The following is a 19,251-nucleotide window of genomic DNA, read 5'->3' as shown; positions in this document are numbered from 1 at the left end:
ATGAGGTGTGACAACAAGGGAGTGAGTTTATGAAGGAAAGTGTGTTTCTGTGTATGAAGTGAACCAGATGTATTATTGATTAATAGCTCTTTCCAAAACTGGATTACCAACAAATCAGCCCAGGTTTATTTACACCTTATACACATAAGTATGAACTATAAATGATTAATTATTGATTAAAAGAGCTGAGATTACAAACTCCATGTCAGATTAGGGTTTTGTTTTTTTTTGTCATTCTGGGTCATCGAAATTAATCCAGACTAAATTAATGTCTTTCCAAAACTGGATTACCAACAAATCAACCCACGTCATTTGGGTCCACATAATTATTCATTATAAATGATTGATTATTGATTAAAAGATCTGAGATTACAAACTCCATGTCAGATTAGTTTTTTTTTACTCATTTTGGGTCATCAAAATTAATCCAGACTAAATGAATATAGTCTATTCCCAGGCTGGATTACCAACACATCAACCCAGGTTAACTATACATCATTTATATTAAATTATAAATGAGTTTGCAGCATTGAAGTGTAATATGAAGTATGGCAGGTCATTAATGCTTTATTATTTAAACCTAGTATTGAGGAGGTCTAGATTAAAGACTTTAATAGTTTATATATTGAGCTCACAGAAAAGTGAGGTCACTGTTGTATTGTTCCGTCATAGGAGTAGCCTACTATAAGGCCACAACAATTCTTTTCTTTTCGTAATCAATTGATTGTTCAATGTATCAAATTTCAGGAAAATCCCCACATTAACTTGTTTTGTCTGACCAACAGTCCAAAACCCAAATATGTTAAATATACTGTCATGGAAAACTGGAGAAACTAGCAAATCTTCACATTTGAGAAGCTGGCAGCAGAGTTCTGGCACCAGTCAAGTCACAAGTCTTTATACACAACTGTGAACTGTAAATGCCCCCAAAAAGATTAGTTTCAGCTTCTTACATGTGAAGATTTGGTAGTTGTCTTCGTCATTCATGACACTATACTAAATTCAGTGTTTTGGACTGTCCTGTTGGACAAAAGGGTTCGAATTGGCTACACACAGCTATTTAAATATTTAGACTTGGAATGTGAGAAAGTGTCAGCAAAGTTTCAAATCTTTTGGGGAAAGTCCAAGTGGAGTCTGAATGTCAGCGTTTATAAGCAACTTTCAAGTCTTTACAATAAGTTTCTGAATTCTGACTATTAAAATTACACATTTGAACATTTTCCTTTATAGATGAGTTACTTTCTGTTTGTGAAATCTGTCAGCGAGTACAACAGGCAAAAATAAGTAGGTGACTGAACTAACCATCACACCATTGCCTAAGGTATCAAAGATTACAAGCTATGACTCACAGCCTTTTCAAGTGTATTTGGGTGACTCAAAATTAAGTCTTTAAGCCTCTGAATAATAACCTTGAACGACACACCCTTTTTTACGTTCACAAAGGGTTTAATTACAATGTGAAGGATGACAAGTCATTCATGCTTCGTCTTATGCACCTAGACTTGAGACTTCCCCAATCTAGTTCGAACACTATTTAGAGTTGGGATCTGAGAGGTTGTCAGCATAGTTGTCAGCAAGTCTTGTTGGGGAAAGTCCAAGTCGAAGCTGATGTCCATGAATGTCAGCGTTTATAAGCAACTTTCATGTCTTCCTGTGCAGTTTCTGAATTGTGACCATTAAATGACAGTTACCTTGGTAGATTAGATATTTTATGGTTGTGAAATCTGTCAAAGTGAAATCATCCTGTTATTGCCCAAGGTATCAAAGATTACACACACCATAAGTCACAGCAGTTTTTCAGTCTATGGTTGAGTCCCAAAGTTCAGTCTTTACAACCTCTGATTACTCATCGGAAATGACACACCGCCAATGTTCAAAGAAATGTTAATCGTTGATTGTTATATAAGTCCTAATTGGATCAGAAACAATCGATTGACAGCATCAGTGACAATTTTGTCCATTTTCAAGCAAAAATACCAAAGATTAATTGGTTCCAGCTTATCAAATATTTTGCTGTATTTGCTGTTTGTTCTTAAATCTCTGTCACTGTATAAATAATATTTGCTGGTTTTGGACTGTTGGTCTGACAAAACAAGCCATTTAAATGTCAGCTTGGGGTCTAGGAAATTGTGATGGGTGTTTTTTCAGTTTTCTGGCAGATCATTAACTAAATATTACACTGCTAATGAAAACAATTGCAGCCCCATTTGCTTTCAGATCTCAAGTCTTTAGTGATTTAAGTCAGGTATCAAGCCTTGAATCTACTCTGCCTTGAAATAAACAATCCCTGACTCCACATATCAACCTGGTGATGTAGAAGTTGCGTCAAGGTCCTGTCCACTTAATTCTTCCACTTGTCCTTCACCTGCAGCTACACATCATTGGGTTCAAAGAGAGAGCAGTGACACACACGTAGAAGAATGTGAGAGGAAAGTGCTCCCTTATGTGTCCTTTGTAAACACATCCTCAAAGACAGTTACCACAGATAAATAAGAGCAATGCTGATGTGGATGTGTTTGTGAGGACTACCCTCTAGTGGAGAATGAGTAATCCTGCTCTGGCATCATGGCTTATAAACAAAAATAGAGGTGAACTCATTCTCACTAAATGTGGGTGAGAATTAATGGTATAAATGTATTCAGAGCACTACAAGAGACACATTTTACGACTTTTTTTTTTAATTATTGTATTATAATACAATCTGTCTTACAGCTTTAATACAGTATGCATCAACCCCATTGCTTGAGTTCCTCCATTCATTTGTACTGCCTATGCCATCATTATTTCTCATCAGCCTTTTTCCCACATCTCAGTGTTGAATGTAAAAGCGCACGTCACATAAAATAGAGCAATCCGGTACAACTCTTAACAATCTATAATAAATAAATCACTTTAAAACAAACTAGTATCCCAGGAATATCTTTGTATCGGATAGATGATTGCCTTCATATGTGAACAAAATCAAATAGAAAGGCTAGCCAAATGTCAGTGGCCAGCCCAAGCAGGTGACATTTACAGAAAATAAAGACTAATAATGTAAGTTAATACGAGCGGAAAGCTTTTACTTTATATACACATAAGGATCATACTTACATAAGTATAATTAATTACTTTCCGTGTGTGACATGTGTTTTTGCTAGATTCAACAATATCCAGAGCTCGTCTGCCTTTTACTCACACATGTAGGGCTACATGTATACATACTGTATATGAACAAAATAGAAAAAAAAAACACACCTCATCCCCATGAGCCCACAAATATCAAACAACACATCTCACCACATATCTGTATTTGACCAATGTTAGGTGAAAAAGGTGCACATGACAAGGCTGAGAATGGCAAAAGGCAGATCTGTACATGGCTCTTGAATGAAGGATAATGAAGATGTATTTTTGTTGTCCTTCATTTCTTTGACACAGTCCATGAAGTTGGGTGCAGTTGTTATTGTTTGATGTGTGGTATCACGTATGTCCGTATCTTCTTTGTAACTTCAGCAATTCAAAAAAAAAGCCTAGTGGATAAGAAGTGGGGAGGTCCTCTCACTGATATTGCCTGTAGTCTCCAAAGGAAGGGGCGGGCATGCCAGCAGGGGCGGGCTCCTCTGCAAACTGGGGTCCTGGAGAGAAAGAAGAAGACACTTCATATGAGATGACAGCCAATCAGAGGTCTAACAGCTGTTAGTAGTTAAAATAAATATAACTTCACTGTGTCAAATGACACATTACATACTAATTATAAGCAGATTGTTACAAATAATTACTAATTATTTAATAATTATAAATGATGTACAGATTTTTTAAAACTGCAGTCCACAATATATACATTTTTTTTAAAATCAGTTTATTATCACAAAAAACCAAGAAATTCACATTTTGTGTTGCTTGATGCAATGAATGTTTACAATTTTTGTTTTAAAAGATTTGCAGAGACAGTTTGTGTTGATCAACTCATTCATGTTGTGTGTTCACACTGGGAAAAAGATTAAATAAGTACACTTGGTGCACCTGTACTGATTCAGGCACATGGCAAATAACTACAGTGATCAATTTTAGCAGCAGATCTGTGTTGCATGTCCACCATACTCTATGTTATTGATTACACCTGGGCTTTTCAGCAGTGATGTGTCAAAATGACTTTCATAAAAACAAAAATGTTGAGTGTGATTTACTTTATTTTATCATCGTTATCAAGCAAACACCCTGTAATGCCAGTTAAAGTGAAAATACAAATAAAGACCTTTTCACAGTTTGTAGAAAAATAGACATATCACACACGGTATTTATACTCCATGTTAAACTGAGCTCACTGATTTAAATGTGAGTGAAAAACAGTCAGGCAGTTAGTATTATACTCTGATTAAATCCTCCTTCAGTTAAAATGTGAGTTTCTCTACCTACATTCAGTCTGTCTGATTGACTTAATATTAACAGCTGGTGTTAAAATTGATTTATAAAACTTACTAAGTAATTTTAGTGTATTATCTTACAACATTATATCTGTCACTTACCGGTTGGGAACTGTGATGAGGCAAACCTAGTAAGCAAGATACCAGCGCCCTCTATCAAAGCCAGCAGAATGCCTCCCATGGCTGCAGAGCCAACCATGGCCACTGGTCCGTCTGCAGAGAACAGGAGATTATGTAATATATTAGTACAACCAAAGTACAGAAGTATAGGGTCTTTCATTATAAGTTCAATGAAATGAATAAAAGTGGACATTTAAGACCTCACACACAGGCCAGTAAGAACACTTAAAAACTCAAATTCTAATTATTACATTAAATCTGCAAACTGGCTGAACTGAAACAATTTCAATAAATCTCTAGTCAATGATGTCATGGATGTCAGGATCATGTCCAGTTGTGACTCCTTTACTGACACTCATCTAAAATTAGCTGCAGAACAAAGTTTACTCTAGATCACTGTCCAACAGGTGACATCAGATGCTTTTTTTAAACACTGCAAGGCCACAAGGGATGAAGATTTAATTAAGTAGGTAATTCCCACATAGAGGTTTTATTATTAATGCAACACATGATTGAAGGGACAATGATTTTGTATAATAATGCACAATTTGTACATCAATGGAATATTTCTGTGCAAAAACGCTGACATCAACCACTTGGACAGTTTTGAAAATAATCATTGATGAGCACAGTGCCTTACTGAAAAGATGAGTTAATTTTTACCTTTAGGCACAGTAGAGAGAGAAAAAAAAAAAAAACACATGCCGGCTTTCTAAAAACAGGCCACATAAAACATATCGGAGCTTTACTCAACTGCAGCCACATGTTGAACAGCCTTACTGATACTTGTTTGCATAGTCAGCAGAGTTTCAGTAACACAACAGGTTTAATTTCTCACTCTCAGTGTTCAGTGAAAAAATAGTAACATGGCTTTCAGTTTGCATGAGGTTTTTATGCGTTAACTGTTGTCTGTTAACTGTCAACCACCAGCTTCTTCTGAGCTTACTCACTTCTTGCAGCGAGGATAGCTCCTGTCATGGCCCCACTTGTAATTGAATTCCAGGGATCCTCCTTCCCTCGCACTTTTACTAAACCACAGTCTATCATGGAAAAGAGGCCTCCCCATACTGCGAAGCTGCCTGCAACACAAAAGAGCATTTCACACAATCTGAATAAGACACGGTTCAGACACAATGTACTTTATCTTCAGTATCAACTACTCATCAACTGTATGCTTGAACTGTGCATGTAAAAACATTTTTCTCCTTCATGAAGAGAAGTCAGCTTGGATTCATGTTTTCATGTAAGTTATGATGGATTGCTGAAGTGACATGTCACAGCCACAAGAAAGGCTTTGAAAGCGGTATATTTAGCCATATTTTGATGAAAACATGACAGTTTGAAACATATTGAGGACACGGCTGACAATTGTCCTCGGTAATGTGGGAACAAACGTTTTTCCAGCGACCTTTCCAGTCAACAGATGATGAGTATTTGTGAATAAAAGGACGCATCTGGGTCAAGTCTAACTTTGAGGAGGACAATATTTATATTCTGCAGTTGTTTTTACCTCCAAGCTGTGGGGCTCTGGTCTTGATGGCAGTCATGCTACCTCTCATTCTGTGGCTCATACCCTGCAAGACGGAGCAACAAAAAAACAGATCAGTGGAAATTCTTTGTTAACTCTTGATATCTACCTGCTGTTGTCTCTTGACAGATTAACAATCCTAAAATTGCAGATTATAACTATGGAAAACATGGAAAAAGCCAAATGTTACTGAAAGATACAACACTGTGTGAGTTATACTGTAAAGCATGCTATATCAGAAAACCATTATGTATACTGTATATTATCATTTTATTGATGCTTTACTGGTCATGACCGCAGTTACATAATGTTATTTATGTACATGTACATGCATGTATACATGAGCTTGTGCAGGAAACATTTACACTTTGAATAACAACCACAGCGAGCATGGACTGTATTAACATCAGTGGTAAAAGCTGTTTCTGTTTGTGCACATATTATTTCGAATCATGTAATTCACCATAACCTATTCTGTAGATGCAAATATAGATATATTCCTATGTGTGGTCCTCAATAAGACCACCATCTATGACAAATTTGAATACATTTTCATGATATTTCCTCTTTTTTGGGGAAGGCTGGCCATCAAAATTCACTGGTTATGGGTACTGAAACTAATATTTTCTCTCTGCAGGTGTCAAACCCGTCTCATTTGTGAAATGATGTTACAATAGTTGTCTTTAACCAAGAGAAATGGTCTGGTACCGTGTTATGATTGAACTTACTGAAGGTGCATTTCTGAAGCCTTTTACTGCCTGGAATATCCCGCCTCCGATAGCTCCCATAGTGAACGCTCCCCCACAGTCGTCCACAATCCTCCAGGGACTGAAAGCACATTAGCAAAGGTCAGTATAAAGTACTGTACATAGAAAGAAACTGCATTTACACATTATTATCATCATCATCATCATCTCTGGGATCACTCTGCAGGTGCTGGCTTGTTAAGTGTGATATCCATTTGTATGGATGTATGCAAGTTTTGAAAATATCAAAGGTGACTGTAGAGGAAGCAGTACATTCTTATTATCATTAATATGAATATGAAAACTTAGATTTCAAATTGTGAGTGTACACACACTGAGGAACAAAACCTCTGAGAAATGCAAGACAATTTTTTGAACAAACACAGTCCTACACAAGTCACCACATCACTCACCAAATATAGCATGAAACTTTATACATTAAAACAAAGGGTACAGTAATTGGCATACAATGAACTCTGAAAATCAAGCAACCTAAAATGCACATAATTTCAGTATGGTTGATATGGTTGCATACAACATTAATGTGAAGGAAATTATGCAAAATCACATATTGTCATTGTAATTGTAATTTATAAGCAATGCAATGAGCTGTGTTCCATTATTATGTATTACATCAGACAGAACTCCAAATTTATTTACAGTTTATTAGTAAACTTCAATTTGAACAATGGATATGATCACACCATCATATTACAAATACACCGAAGGTAAATAAACAGGTAGTTGTTGATACCACCCAGCAATACACTGTATCTCCCTCTCTCTCTATTATATATTATGTAAAAATGAAGACAAATATATCTGAGCTCACTGTTTATTTAATGGTATCTTATATTTCAGACATGTTGTAAAATACATTTCCTAAGAAAGAAACAACAATGTCATTAAAAATCCAAAAACTCAATTTAATCGTTGTACCACACTGAAAAATCCAAAATATGCAAATATAATTAATTTCAAAGTTTAACTACTGGACAAAAGATGTTTCCACCTTCACTGAAAAGTCCTTTCTTGGTGTATGTGCACTGGAGGCTTCAGGTTTACACATAATTACGTTTGTATAAGTTACATACAGGACATTTGATTAGCCACCAAATGTGTTGTGATCGATCATATGGTGCACAAAAGTCAACCACTTAAAACTCTAAATAGTCAATGAGGACAGAGAGAGACACTTTTCCCCCTTCAGCAGATGAACATGTAAAACAGTCCTCTAGTCTCAAACTCTGCACAGTGAAGCTCAAACATCGAAGTGTTGTGACTATCAGTAAAAACACATTTCTGAGCAGAAGAGGCCCGTTAAACAGAACTATGGCTTAATTACTCTTGCCGACCTTAAATGTGTCAGCTGAGGTCACCAGCAAGGACAAGGACACAAAAGTAAACAAGAGAACAGCTTCAGTGTCATTTAATCCAGAGGCTAAACAGCTAAAAGGTAATGCAGAAATTCATTTGACTTATTCAAATTATTTCTTAGTCAGGTTAGTGTAGTTTGTACCACTTGATCTAGGACCATCATACTACAAGACTATGGCCACACACACGTGTTAATAATCCAACAGGTTCACAATGTACTCATTGCATAGTATATACTGGGTCTGACATGTGTGCATTCAGGATAAGTCAGAGGCACGTGTATTATCTTTGATTCGCTTTTGTCAATGTTCATAAAGATCAAAAGCTACATTTCACACTGCATAAAAAGTATTTTGCTTCACGAAAGATTAAACCTCACATTTTTAAAAAGGTGCCACATTACATTACGTAACATTTCATGATCCAAACGTGACCCCAGACCCTTCAAACGCCCTTGATCCTAGACAAAATTAACACATTTAACTCGATAGCGACATATGTCATTTCTGGTACAACATGTTCAGATAAAAAATGAACTTGTCTTGAGGTCCCACTCTCCAGATGTTGTGCAACCCTCAGGCTGCCCCAACAGATAAGACAGCTCAGCTAGCGTTAGCTCACTTTAATCCTTAACTCACCAAAGTCAACATTTCTTCTACTAATATGCTAAAACTGCCGCACACACTTTGCATCACCACATCAGTGTATACAAACTCGGTGACTGGAGTCGGTTAACTAAACGTGAAGACATGTGGGTGAAAAAGCCGACAAGGTCACTAACAACGTGATTTAGCATCAGCGGTGTAAATGCTAGCACACACTGCCAATACAAACATATGTAATGTTAGCATTGCTGCTAACGCTCGCCAACCAGCCGGATTTGGAGGTTTTTCCGAATGAGCCATGTGACGTAAAATAAAAATGATTACACACACGTCTCCTGCTAGTTATTTCAAATAGAAACACTGACTTTTCTGAGCGAAACAGCGTACAGGTAATTTGTGTTTTTTGGTTATAAGACTCACCATGGTTCTCTGGCATATTCCTCCATTTTGTTCTCTCGGTGTTCCCTCTGACGTCACGCTTATCGACAACCTGACGTAACGGCGTCAAGTAACATCTTAAAGGTGCATTTCACCTGAGTCAAGTCTCACGTCACGTCCACGTTATTAAACATGATGAAACATAGTTCCACATTTTTCTGTAGCTTAAATCACTGAAAAATAATTACAGAACAAACTGAACTTACTCTTAAAATGAATGTATTATTTTATTTTCCTCTTATCTTTTTTATTTTAATACCCCTCCTCACAGTTCTGTTTTTTGGGAAATTGCCAATTATTTTAAATGTGTAATGTAATGTTTTAATCAATTCATTAATGTGTTGTCAGAATATAATTCAGCTTTCTCCATCTGCTACTTTATGGGTGATGACCATCTGCTCCAAATGACACATAATTTCCTGTCACCTGCAGAGACAGAGATAAAGCTGTCTGCGTCTATGTGTGCCATTTTTGTCTGCATTTTGGTCCTTTTCAGTTTTACCCACTTTATTTCTGAGTGATTTTATTTTATTATATCTTATTATATTTTATTAATCTTTTATTAGCTCTTATTTTCTTAATTCTTTTTTTTTCTTTTTTACATTTTTATCTTACTTCTGTTTCCTCATTGCAGATTCATGAGAGTTATGGTAGCGTGTCTTCAGTTCCTGTTTCTATTGAGTCTTTTTGTTTGTTAGTTTGGTGGGGTTTTTTTTTTACTATATTAATCACTTTGTGTTACTTAACTATGTAGGAAAAGTGCTATACCAACAAAGTTTGATTATTTGGATGAAGTTTGAAGAAAACAAAGCAAAATGTGGAGACAAATAAATAAATAAAGAAGAGGACACCATGTATCAAAACCAAATTGTAGGAATATTTACTTCCTGTTAAGTTACTTCCTTTACATACATAAGAAAATTAGACTACACGTTATAAAACCTCCCTTGGTAATTAGGCTGTTAGTCCTTGTGATAAGAGATTCAAAAAAGCATCTTACAATGGCAGAGAAAAAAATCATTGAAGCCACATTAAAGCCTGCCAATGGAAGTCCAACATTTTGTTTGGATTTATCCAGTAGTGGGAGCCAAGTGCTACTTACATGAAATAAATTGTAATTTTGAGGAACTAAAATGTTATACTGTGGAAACGGATATTTATTTGGAGGTACAATAAATGGATGTTGTTACAACACAACTGCTTGATATTTTCAAAGAAGATATGCCCAGTTTGAAGGAGGAGGTAAACCTGTGTTGTCAAATGAGACACACTTTACAGACACAGAATTAATTAAGTCATAAAGTGTATAATTTCATCACAGACAGCAACAGCAGAATCACAGTGATTTAGCAATAATAATAGTAAGAAAAAGAAGGTTTGTCTGAGTCTATGATGAATGGTACCACATGGCAGGTCTTTACTGTAATATGTAGGAGGTGGCTGGTTTACATTTACAGTAGCAACATTACTCTGATTCAAACTTCCTTTAAAATGAAACCGTTTTATATGCAGTTGTTGAAATTATTTTAATGTGTTGATCCAGTGTCAACAATGAAGCACAAATATTAAAAGAATGTCTGCCAGTGGTTCCTACAGAGCAAGACTGGATCCACAGGAAGCTGCCTTAAGCCCCAAAGTCACTGTGTTGACATTAGCTTGTGGTGTAATTAAAAAAATATAAGCTGTCACTAAAGTACAAGTGAAGAGGGTTCCTGTGTCAAAATCTAGTTTCAATAACTTTATTATATTACCTGATATTGAGCATGTTGCGTAAATGAATACATTTGCTTTGAATCACATATTGATGAGGTATTTTTAGCAACAAAGCCCAACAGAAGATAACTCAAGCCATGCTACAGAGAGAAAGGAACCTAAACATAGAGTTAAACACACAGTGTGTCATTTTCTGCCTCTAGGGGTTTGTCAATAAGAACAATTACAAAGGACCATCTGACATTGTGATGTAGCGTGGGATCATGGGAGTTGTCTCCATTGTTAAAACAACCACCATAGTCGTCACTAAAACCACTGTCTCCCTGTTAGGATTCCTTCAGTGTTCATCATTCAGGAGGTTTTTACTGGGATGCCTCCTCCAGACCCAGTGACTATACACTGGTAAAAACACTGAATAAAGTAGTTTTAAGTATTTCTCTAACATTTACTCTAATTACTTAAGATGCAGACATGCAATGACTCAAATCTTTCATCTGGTTAAAGGATACAGTTAAAACTGACCAAGATCTAAAAAGTATATCATAAATATTTGTCTTAAAACTGGGTATACAAGTTAAGTTATGATGAAGCATGCACAAAGGGGATATGGTGCCAATGACTGCCAACCAAATGAGACTGTTATCTAAATAAAAATTAGATTTCTCTGGGTTTGAACAATGTTTGAAACATTTGGGGTAATGTAAGTATTAAACTCAACATTACATATAATATACATATTTATTGTATGTTATATCGCCTATGTTATATTGTTTCTAGACATTTTAATGTGGGAAAGTAACAAGAGAACAAAGAACAAAGTGTGATTACCGCAGATGCAGAGTGATTGATATAATAATGTGCTGTTTTCTGTCTACAAATCATAACCATGTTCTCCTCAGATCCCCTTTGTTGGCACTGGACAACCAATAATCTCAACATTTTCATTCCTTCCCCTCTTTTCCCTCCATCAGATCAGTGCTGCTGGTCAGGAGAGCAGCTACAGCCAGAGAGAGACAGACCGCTGGCCAGCAGCCCATTATTAGGAACAAGAAAGGAATGAATTGCAGAGCAAGCCTTCATTGAGAAATGACCAAATATAGGCATTTCATGGATGCAGAGGCTGAGGCAGGGCGATGGAGACATAAACTGGCCTGTTGCTGCTGTTCTCCTCTCCTCCTCTGAACACCCAGGATGATGTCTGCCTTGCCAGCTGGTGGATAGACACTACACAGCTCCCAATGTTTTCCTGCTGCCTTAAACATGTTATGTAAAGCCAACAGATTGTGTAAATACTCCTTGTTGCTGGATGCAAAAGCATAGGCGTGTGTAGTGATGCAGAGGGTCTTGAAATCATTTTAAATAAGTTGTCAGGAGGTACACTAAGTAGGACTATAGTGTGGAAGTTCTATCCTTTAAGCATTTATGTTTAACACTGTACATGGTCCCAATAAACAAATTACTACTTCTACTTTAAATCTGGAGATATGGTTTATGCTGCTTATGGTTGTTAGCTATGGATACATATATCTATATATGGATGTGAATATATTGTGGATAACTATTATGCTTCCCTTGCGACAGATAGAGCTAAAGTGAAATGGAAATACCTGTCAAAGAGGATTTCATATAAAGCATAAAAACAATGGCAGTAGATTTTAATACACACATTTATGTCATTAATCGTACTAAAAAATGTTGCAAAATGGTTTAGATTTTAAAATGAGTTGTATTTCATTGTCCATACACTGTACATATTCCACGTAATGATATCAGCCAGGCACAACATCACATCACACTTGTGACTTGTCATTGCAAACATACCAGAATCTTTTATTGAAGACATACAGGCTCTGTAAGAAAGGCATGTGTAATCAAATATGACAGAAAATCATTCATTGGATAAAACACATAGTTGTCAGCAGAGTGCCACTCTGATTTTTTTGTGTTTTGTTTATCACACATTCACTTAAAAGAATGGCATAAATCAACAGGAGGGTTGATATAAGCCAGTAATGGCTTTCCAAATCCCCCCCAAGGTTAAGACATGTAGATGTATTACATAAAAGTTATGTAAGATATTAAAACACCCAGGCTAGAACTATTCTGCACAAATTATATCTTCAGATACAGAAGGACAGCCATTTGCACTTCCTGATTAAAAAGTATTATGTAATTATTTTCATGTTAAAACTCTTCCGTCATGCACCAGTATTCCTCTGGGCTGCTTTCCAATCCATTAAAACTCTGCCTGAGATGTCTTGAGATTTGGAAATGAGACACAATCAAAGACCACCGTGACCTTTGTTATTTCTTTACCTAAATAATGTGATTTACTTAAGTCAGGCCGCCATGTTTGTTTATTCCCTGATATTTCCACTATTTCAGAATTCCCAGTTTGAGCAGATTTACAACTGATGAGTACGGAGTGGATTCCCTCTCCACAAATAAATAAATGGTCAATTTAATGTCCACTATATCATTGATAGACTTTTGTATATTAGAATTTTATAGTTATTTGAATCTCTTATTAAAGCTCGCCATACACTCCCGACAATGCTCACATTCAGCTGCATACACAAGCCAACATGTTATATGATCGGCATCATATTACCTAGTGCAAATAACCAGCAAAGCATCAATATGAACTGAAGACAAACAACCACAAACTCAACGCTCTCTCTGCAGTCAGCTAATAGAGACCCCTACGATACTCATTCTCCACAGAGTCCCTTTGGTCCAGTGTTTGAGGGGAGAACTCATAGTGAGGGCTTGTCATCCAACCAATGGGCATCTCATGTTTCATCTTCGTCCGAACGTCCCACAGCGCAGCACATTGACTGCATCTGAGGGGATTGTAGAGTTTATCTCCTTGAAAACTTGTGGTGAGATGTCTGTTCTCCCTCTTTCATCTTTTTTTCACTTTATATTCCAACAGGAAATGTTACTGCAACCACTTTGGCACCGGTACCTGTTGTGGAGGTAAAAATAAAATGTAAGTATGTCTGAATGAACAGTGGATGAGGAAATATATCCAGAAACGCAGTTTACATACCTTCTTGAGTTGTTTCTTGTCGCTTCCTCTGATTGAGGCGAGCAGTTGGTCCCTTGAGTTCTTACTAGCACCTGGGCTTTTTCCATCCATCTTCCTCTGCGACACGGGAGTCAGAGAATTCCTCAAGTTGTCCATATTCAGCATTGGAGGCGGAGGAGGTGGCGGTCCACCCCCAGGAGGAGGTGGAGGTGGTGGTGGAGTAGGACCTCCAGCTCCTCTTTTGGGAGTCAGCTTTGGTGAAGGTATGGGTGAGGGTATGGGAGAAGGTTTGGGTGAGCTTTTCCGAGATCCTCCTCCACCTATCTTGGGCACCTCCAGTGTTCCCTTCTTCTCCCCGTTGGCCTGGGCCTGCTTCTGCTCCTGCAGGCGTTTCTGTCTCTGCCGGTCCATGTTGCGACTCAGTATGTTTGTCGTGGTCATTCTGGGCCCGGCTAACTCGAAGTGGTAGCCCAGTTTCAGCAAGGTGGTGTTTTCTTTGAGAATCTTGGTCATCTCCATCTCGGTTTTCCCGCCGCAGATGTGACGTTGGTTGTGGAAACGGAGCTCGGTTAGCACAGCGTTGTGTTGCAGGGACTGAATGAGAGCCAGGATGCCCTTGCCAGTGAGAAGGTTGGAGTCAAGGTTGACGCTGGTGATAGTCTTGTTGCTGCGCAGCATGCCCGCAATGGCGTAAGCCACGTGGTCGTCTGCTCGACAGTTCGCCAAAGCAAAGTTCTTAACATTAGTATTCTTGTGCAAAGCCTCTGCGAACTCCATGAGCGTTTTCGTCTTGATGACCTCCGAGTTGTTCACATTGAGCTCAGTCAGTGAGGGGTCGTTGCTTCGAACCTGCTCCATCAGCTCGTCAAACATGCTAGAGTCTTCATCTTCCTCTTCCTCTTTCTTGCTGTTCGGAGTGTTTTTGGCCACACAGTTTCCAAGTTTCTCCGTTTCTTCAGCTTTTTTAACTTTTCCTTTCCCATCCTCTTTTTCAGTTTTCTCTTCTACTTTCTTCTCTGTGGTGATCTTCTTGTCCTTCTCTTTCACGTGGTCACTATGGTTAACCAACTCTTCTCTGTCTGTTCTCTTTTCAGCCTTGTCACGTTTCACCTTCGCATCACCCTTCACAGATGGTTGTCGCTCGAGTTTGCCTTCAGGCTTCACGGATGATTGTCGCTCAAGTTTGCCTTCAGGCTTCACGGATGATTGTCGCTCGAGTTTGCCGTCAGGCTTCATGGATGCTTGTCTCTCGAGTTTGACTTCAGGCTTTGGTTTATCTTCAGTTTTTTTCTCATCTGCTTTTGGTTTCTTCTCCTCTGGTTTACTCTCCTGAGCCTGGGTTTCTTGTGCTTTGTTCTGCTTCTCCAACATTTTAGAGACGAGTCCTTGTGTCCTGAAGTTCTCTGATCTTCTCTCTTTTTCCTTGCCTGCGTCCTTTTCACTTTTTTCTCGTAGCTTTGAGATAATGTCTTTGGTTTTGCTTTCATCTTTTCTCCTGCAGTCCTCTTTTCTCTCCCTCTCTTTGCTGTCGTCCTTTTTGTCCTGTAACTTGGAGATCATATCCTTTGTTTTGCTACTAGTGCTCTCCCTGTCTCTTAGCTTGTTGTCCTCACGTTTGTCTTTTTCGCTGGTCCCCTCTTTCACGTCACTCTCTCTGCTCTCCTGCTTCCTGAATCTACTTGAAAGCCGACTTCGCTCCTCTTTCAAACTGTCAGAACCTTTGCTGTCTTTGTTGTCTACCTTGCTATCTTTTTCATTTAGCAGGCTCCCTTGTCTTCGTAACCCTACTGTCACGTCATCGTTCCCCTCCTGGCTCAGGCCCATCTTCCTCAAGTATTCCTGCTTCCGGCTCTCCTTCTTTTGGTCACTCTGTAGGAAGACATGAGTGTGATATGGAATATATGAGCTTTTTTTGTTGGAAAGTAAAGCAGACAGTATCAAAAGCAAACAATAGAGTTATTTTAATCAAACTTTCTTGTGCAGAAGAAAAAGTAGTGCCATAAACCAAAATAAATCAGAGCAAAAGGCTGCTGTTTTGCAGAATTTAAAGACCTCTTCAAAGTTTCATAATTTTGAATTTATATTGGATCTACAGTAAATATATTATAAAGTGAAGCAGAACCTGCTCTTACAGTCATACAGTATATATTGCAAGATATGTACCATATGATATAACACTTAATGAAGCTAATACTTGAGCAAATACTGTATTCCTTTACTGTAAAACATCTCTCCATCCATCTGCCCACCGTAAACACACAAAGCCTCTCGGACACAATATGGCATGTGTGTTTACAGTCGGCAAAAGGACAAGGAGCCATTTTTTATAGCACAGGGATACATTTGCAGCGAGTAGCTTGGTAAGTGTTTGATTTGTGTGTCTCCATCTGTTTTGCTGTGTGAGGCCGTGGCCCTGGCAGATGTATCCTTAAAAGGCAGTGAGCGTAGGAGCAATCAACCAAGGAATTCCATCAGGCCGGGATTAAGAAGCTCCGCAGGGCCGCAGCTCCATCTACTGAAGTGCCTCCCCTTTAAATACACAAACTGCTAGAAATCTGGCTCCCTGACACTCAGCCAGGGAGGGCTCTGTGACAAAAATGCATCTACCAGAAACTTTTAAAGCATGTCACAGCAATAATAGACATGCCTGCATGTTTCTCTGCTTGTGAGAGGAGGATTAAATAATGTGAAATGGATGTAAGCAAGCAAGTCTCAGAAGGGAAAACAGTATTTTTCCTGGCACACAAGCTAACTCCTGGGACGACTATTTATGGGCTGATGGTCTTGGGGTACAGGGGGTCGAGTTGGCCGTTTGTAATGAAAAACAGCATACAAAGCTATCATTAGAATACCTTGGGACAGTGGATGTTATGTAATGCTGATTTTATCAAATATACACTGTTTTTTATTGTATTAACTTCAGATTTTTATTTATAGGCTATTTTTTCATGAAAAACTGCTGGAAGGAGCTCAAATAAAAACATTTTAAGACAGTGAGTGGTCTTAAAAACATGCAGATTGTATTTCAAGTTCACAGAACACTCATGGGTGCCAGTAGCAGAATCAGTTTAAGGATTCAGTATCATACCTCAATGGACTGTTCCCTCTGACTGAGCCTCTTTTTTGTGTCACTCTCCCGTTGAGAGTCCCGTTTAGCATCCTGGACATTGTTGCTCGTTGGTGGCTGCGCAGACTGGCTCTCCCCTTGGACGATGACCTTCCGTTCATCTGGGTTGGCGTCTGGCACTTTCATCATGTCCTTCTCCAGCTCCTCTACCTCCTCAGGGGAGAGGGTGGACAGCAGGTTGTCCAGGTCTGGGTCCTCACTGACCTGACGACCTGTACGGGTCAGGCCTCTCATTTTTCTCCTGGACATGGTTGCCAAAAAATCTGGGGTAAAGGCTACACCCGTGGAGAAGAACAGAAGAATTTGATTTCTTTGGAGGTGCTGATGGTGTTAGTACACTGTATTCCTTTATTGAAAATCAGATTATTCTGTAGTTTCTCTCCTATGGCAAGAGGTCGAATATTCCCATAAACCAAAGCCAATGTCCTGCTGTCCTGCTGCGTCCTGCTCACCAAAAAGCCACCAGAGGCATCAATCCTGGTGCAAAGAGGCTCGGCTCTTGCAGTGAGGGGTACCAGTGACGAACTGCAAGAGGCTCACATCATCAAAGTGGACTGTGAGGCTGGGACATTCTTTGAAATCCTGTGAAAGTGCATGTCCATATTTAGTTCAGGGTGCACACTCCTTTAAAGGTAATGGGAAGGGCTGAAGTTTACAGAGATGCCCAAGCAGAGTTACAAAGACTTCCTATTACACAATTCATATTTATATTGAGACCACTTCCTGATTAGTTATTTCGTAATGTTTCTAATTTTAACATCTGAGAATTGAACTTTAGATAATATGCCACAAGATTTTTTCCTACTTCCCAGTTTGTCGAAAAAACACACTGCCAACTTTTTTGGGGAAAAAAAGTTGGATTAAAACATATCCTTCTGCTTTTGCAGCAGTTTAATGATTTAGGGGGGAAAACGTGAATTATTTGTTAAAAGCAATATTCAGAGTTTTTGTGTATCAAGCTCAGTTGATATGAACAGTAAAATGAAAGGGTGTTATAGTCTTGAGGCTGTGCTAAATGTCTAGTAAAATATTAATAATTAGAATAAGATAAACAACTTATATAAATACACATATAATGTTAGTGTGTATATGTGCAGGTGAGCTGTACAATTTTTCAATATATAAAAATGTACAATGTAAAATGTTGCAGTTGTAAAGCAAACTATACAATCCAATTTTACACAGGCTTAAGTGCAAATATGTCACGTTAATATTTTATAGGCATGAATTCATTTAAACATATTTAAATTTCTCTGGAGGTAAATATGGACATCTAGTGGTCAAAATGATGTCAATACACACTGACCTCCCCTTTTTAAATGTTCCATGATTATATATTTGGAAACATCTGTCCCCATTAAAAGAAATACAATAAAAGACACAGCAGACAAATTTGTTTTTACATTCCAAAGTTAAATTTTATGTTAATAGAAATAAAAACTTTTCACTCACTTTATATTACAAAGTCATACCATCCATATGACAACAGACAAAAAAAGAAGCCATATCTAGACAAGTTATTTTCGCAATCGATGTCAGTTTCATTAAACACTCATGGAGTTGGTCAGAAGCACAAATTGACAGAAACATTATTTGAACAAATTTATGTCAAACTACATGAAAAGCATCTTACAAAGAAAACTCCAGTAATCTCTTTGTGCTTTACAAAGGCTCAACAAATCATTTATGCTGTAAACTCTGGAGGGGGGGGAATACCTCTCGTCTGATTCACTGCGTGGTTCTGCAGTGAGGCGAGATACAGCAAAGTCTGGAGGAAAGGTTTGAGAAAGCCCAGGCTTCTCTGAACAGCATGACAGAGCGGGTTTGTTGTGTTTTTAATTATGTGCCTCATTTGACATTGAGGATTAGATGTTCAATACCTTAACAATTACATCAACACCCTGTTTTAAGACGTCTTAAAAAGGGCGCAGCGCTGTTACTTCCTGGGCCAGATGCTAAACTAGACCCAGTGACAGATAAATATACAGGTTACAGGCTCTGACCTCACTGGAGCTGAAATCTGGAAGTGAAAATTTAAAGGAATAGTTCAACATTTTGGGAAATACATATAATACATACATATATATTTAGAAGAGAAGATCAATGCCGCTCTCACTCCTGTACTGTAAATATAAACTTTATATTTACCATCTAGCTAAC

The 19,251-nt window shown here is 38.0% G+C and overlaps 2 protein-coding genes across 2 annotated transcripts; both read right to left on the bottom strand.

Moving 5' to 3' along the window:
* Positions 1–2,666: 2,666 nt before the first annotated feature.
* timm17a (translocase of inner mitochondrial membrane 17 homolog A (yeast)) lies at positions 2,667–9,266 on the bottom strand. Its single transcript, XM_053315030.1, has 6 exons — positions 9,203–9,266; positions 6,783–6,882; positions 6,037–6,100; positions 5,477–5,605; positions 4,509–4,619; positions 2,667–3,617 (listed from the first exon to the last, which is right to left on the bottom strand). Exons 1-6 carry the CDS (start codon positions 9,226–9,228, stop codon positions 3,541–3,543), a joined length of 507 nt encoding a protein of 168 aa, XP_053171005.1. The 5' UTR covers positions 9,229–9,266; the 3' UTR covers positions 2,667–3,540.
* A 3,633-nt stretch (positions 9,267–12,899) lies between these two features.
* lmod1b (leiomodin 1b (smooth muscle)) lies at positions 12,900–17,458 on the bottom strand. Its single transcript, XM_053316082.1, has 3 exons — positions 17,053–17,458; positions 13,986–15,833; positions 12,900–13,901 (listed from the first exon to the last, which is right to left on the bottom strand). Exons 1-3 carry the CDS (start codon positions 17,338–17,340, stop codon positions 13,875–13,877), a joined length of 2,163 nt encoding a protein of 720 aa, XP_053172057.1. The 5' UTR covers positions 17,341–17,458; the 3' UTR covers positions 12,900–13,874.
* Positions 17,459–19,251: the final 1,793 nt, after the last annotated feature.

This window comes from Scomber japonicus, chromosome 3 (genome assembly GCF_027409825.1).
Source record: "Scomber japonicus isolate fScoJap1 chromosome 3, fScoJap1.pri, whole genome shotgun sequence".
In the NCBI taxonomy this organism is placed as follows: domain Eukaryota; kingdom Metazoa; phylum Chordata; class Actinopteri; order Scombriformes; family Scombridae; genus Scomber; species Scomber japonicus.
The sequence above is the reverse complement of the archived record's forward strand: the minus strand, read 5'-3'. Positions and strand labels throughout refer to the sequence as shown.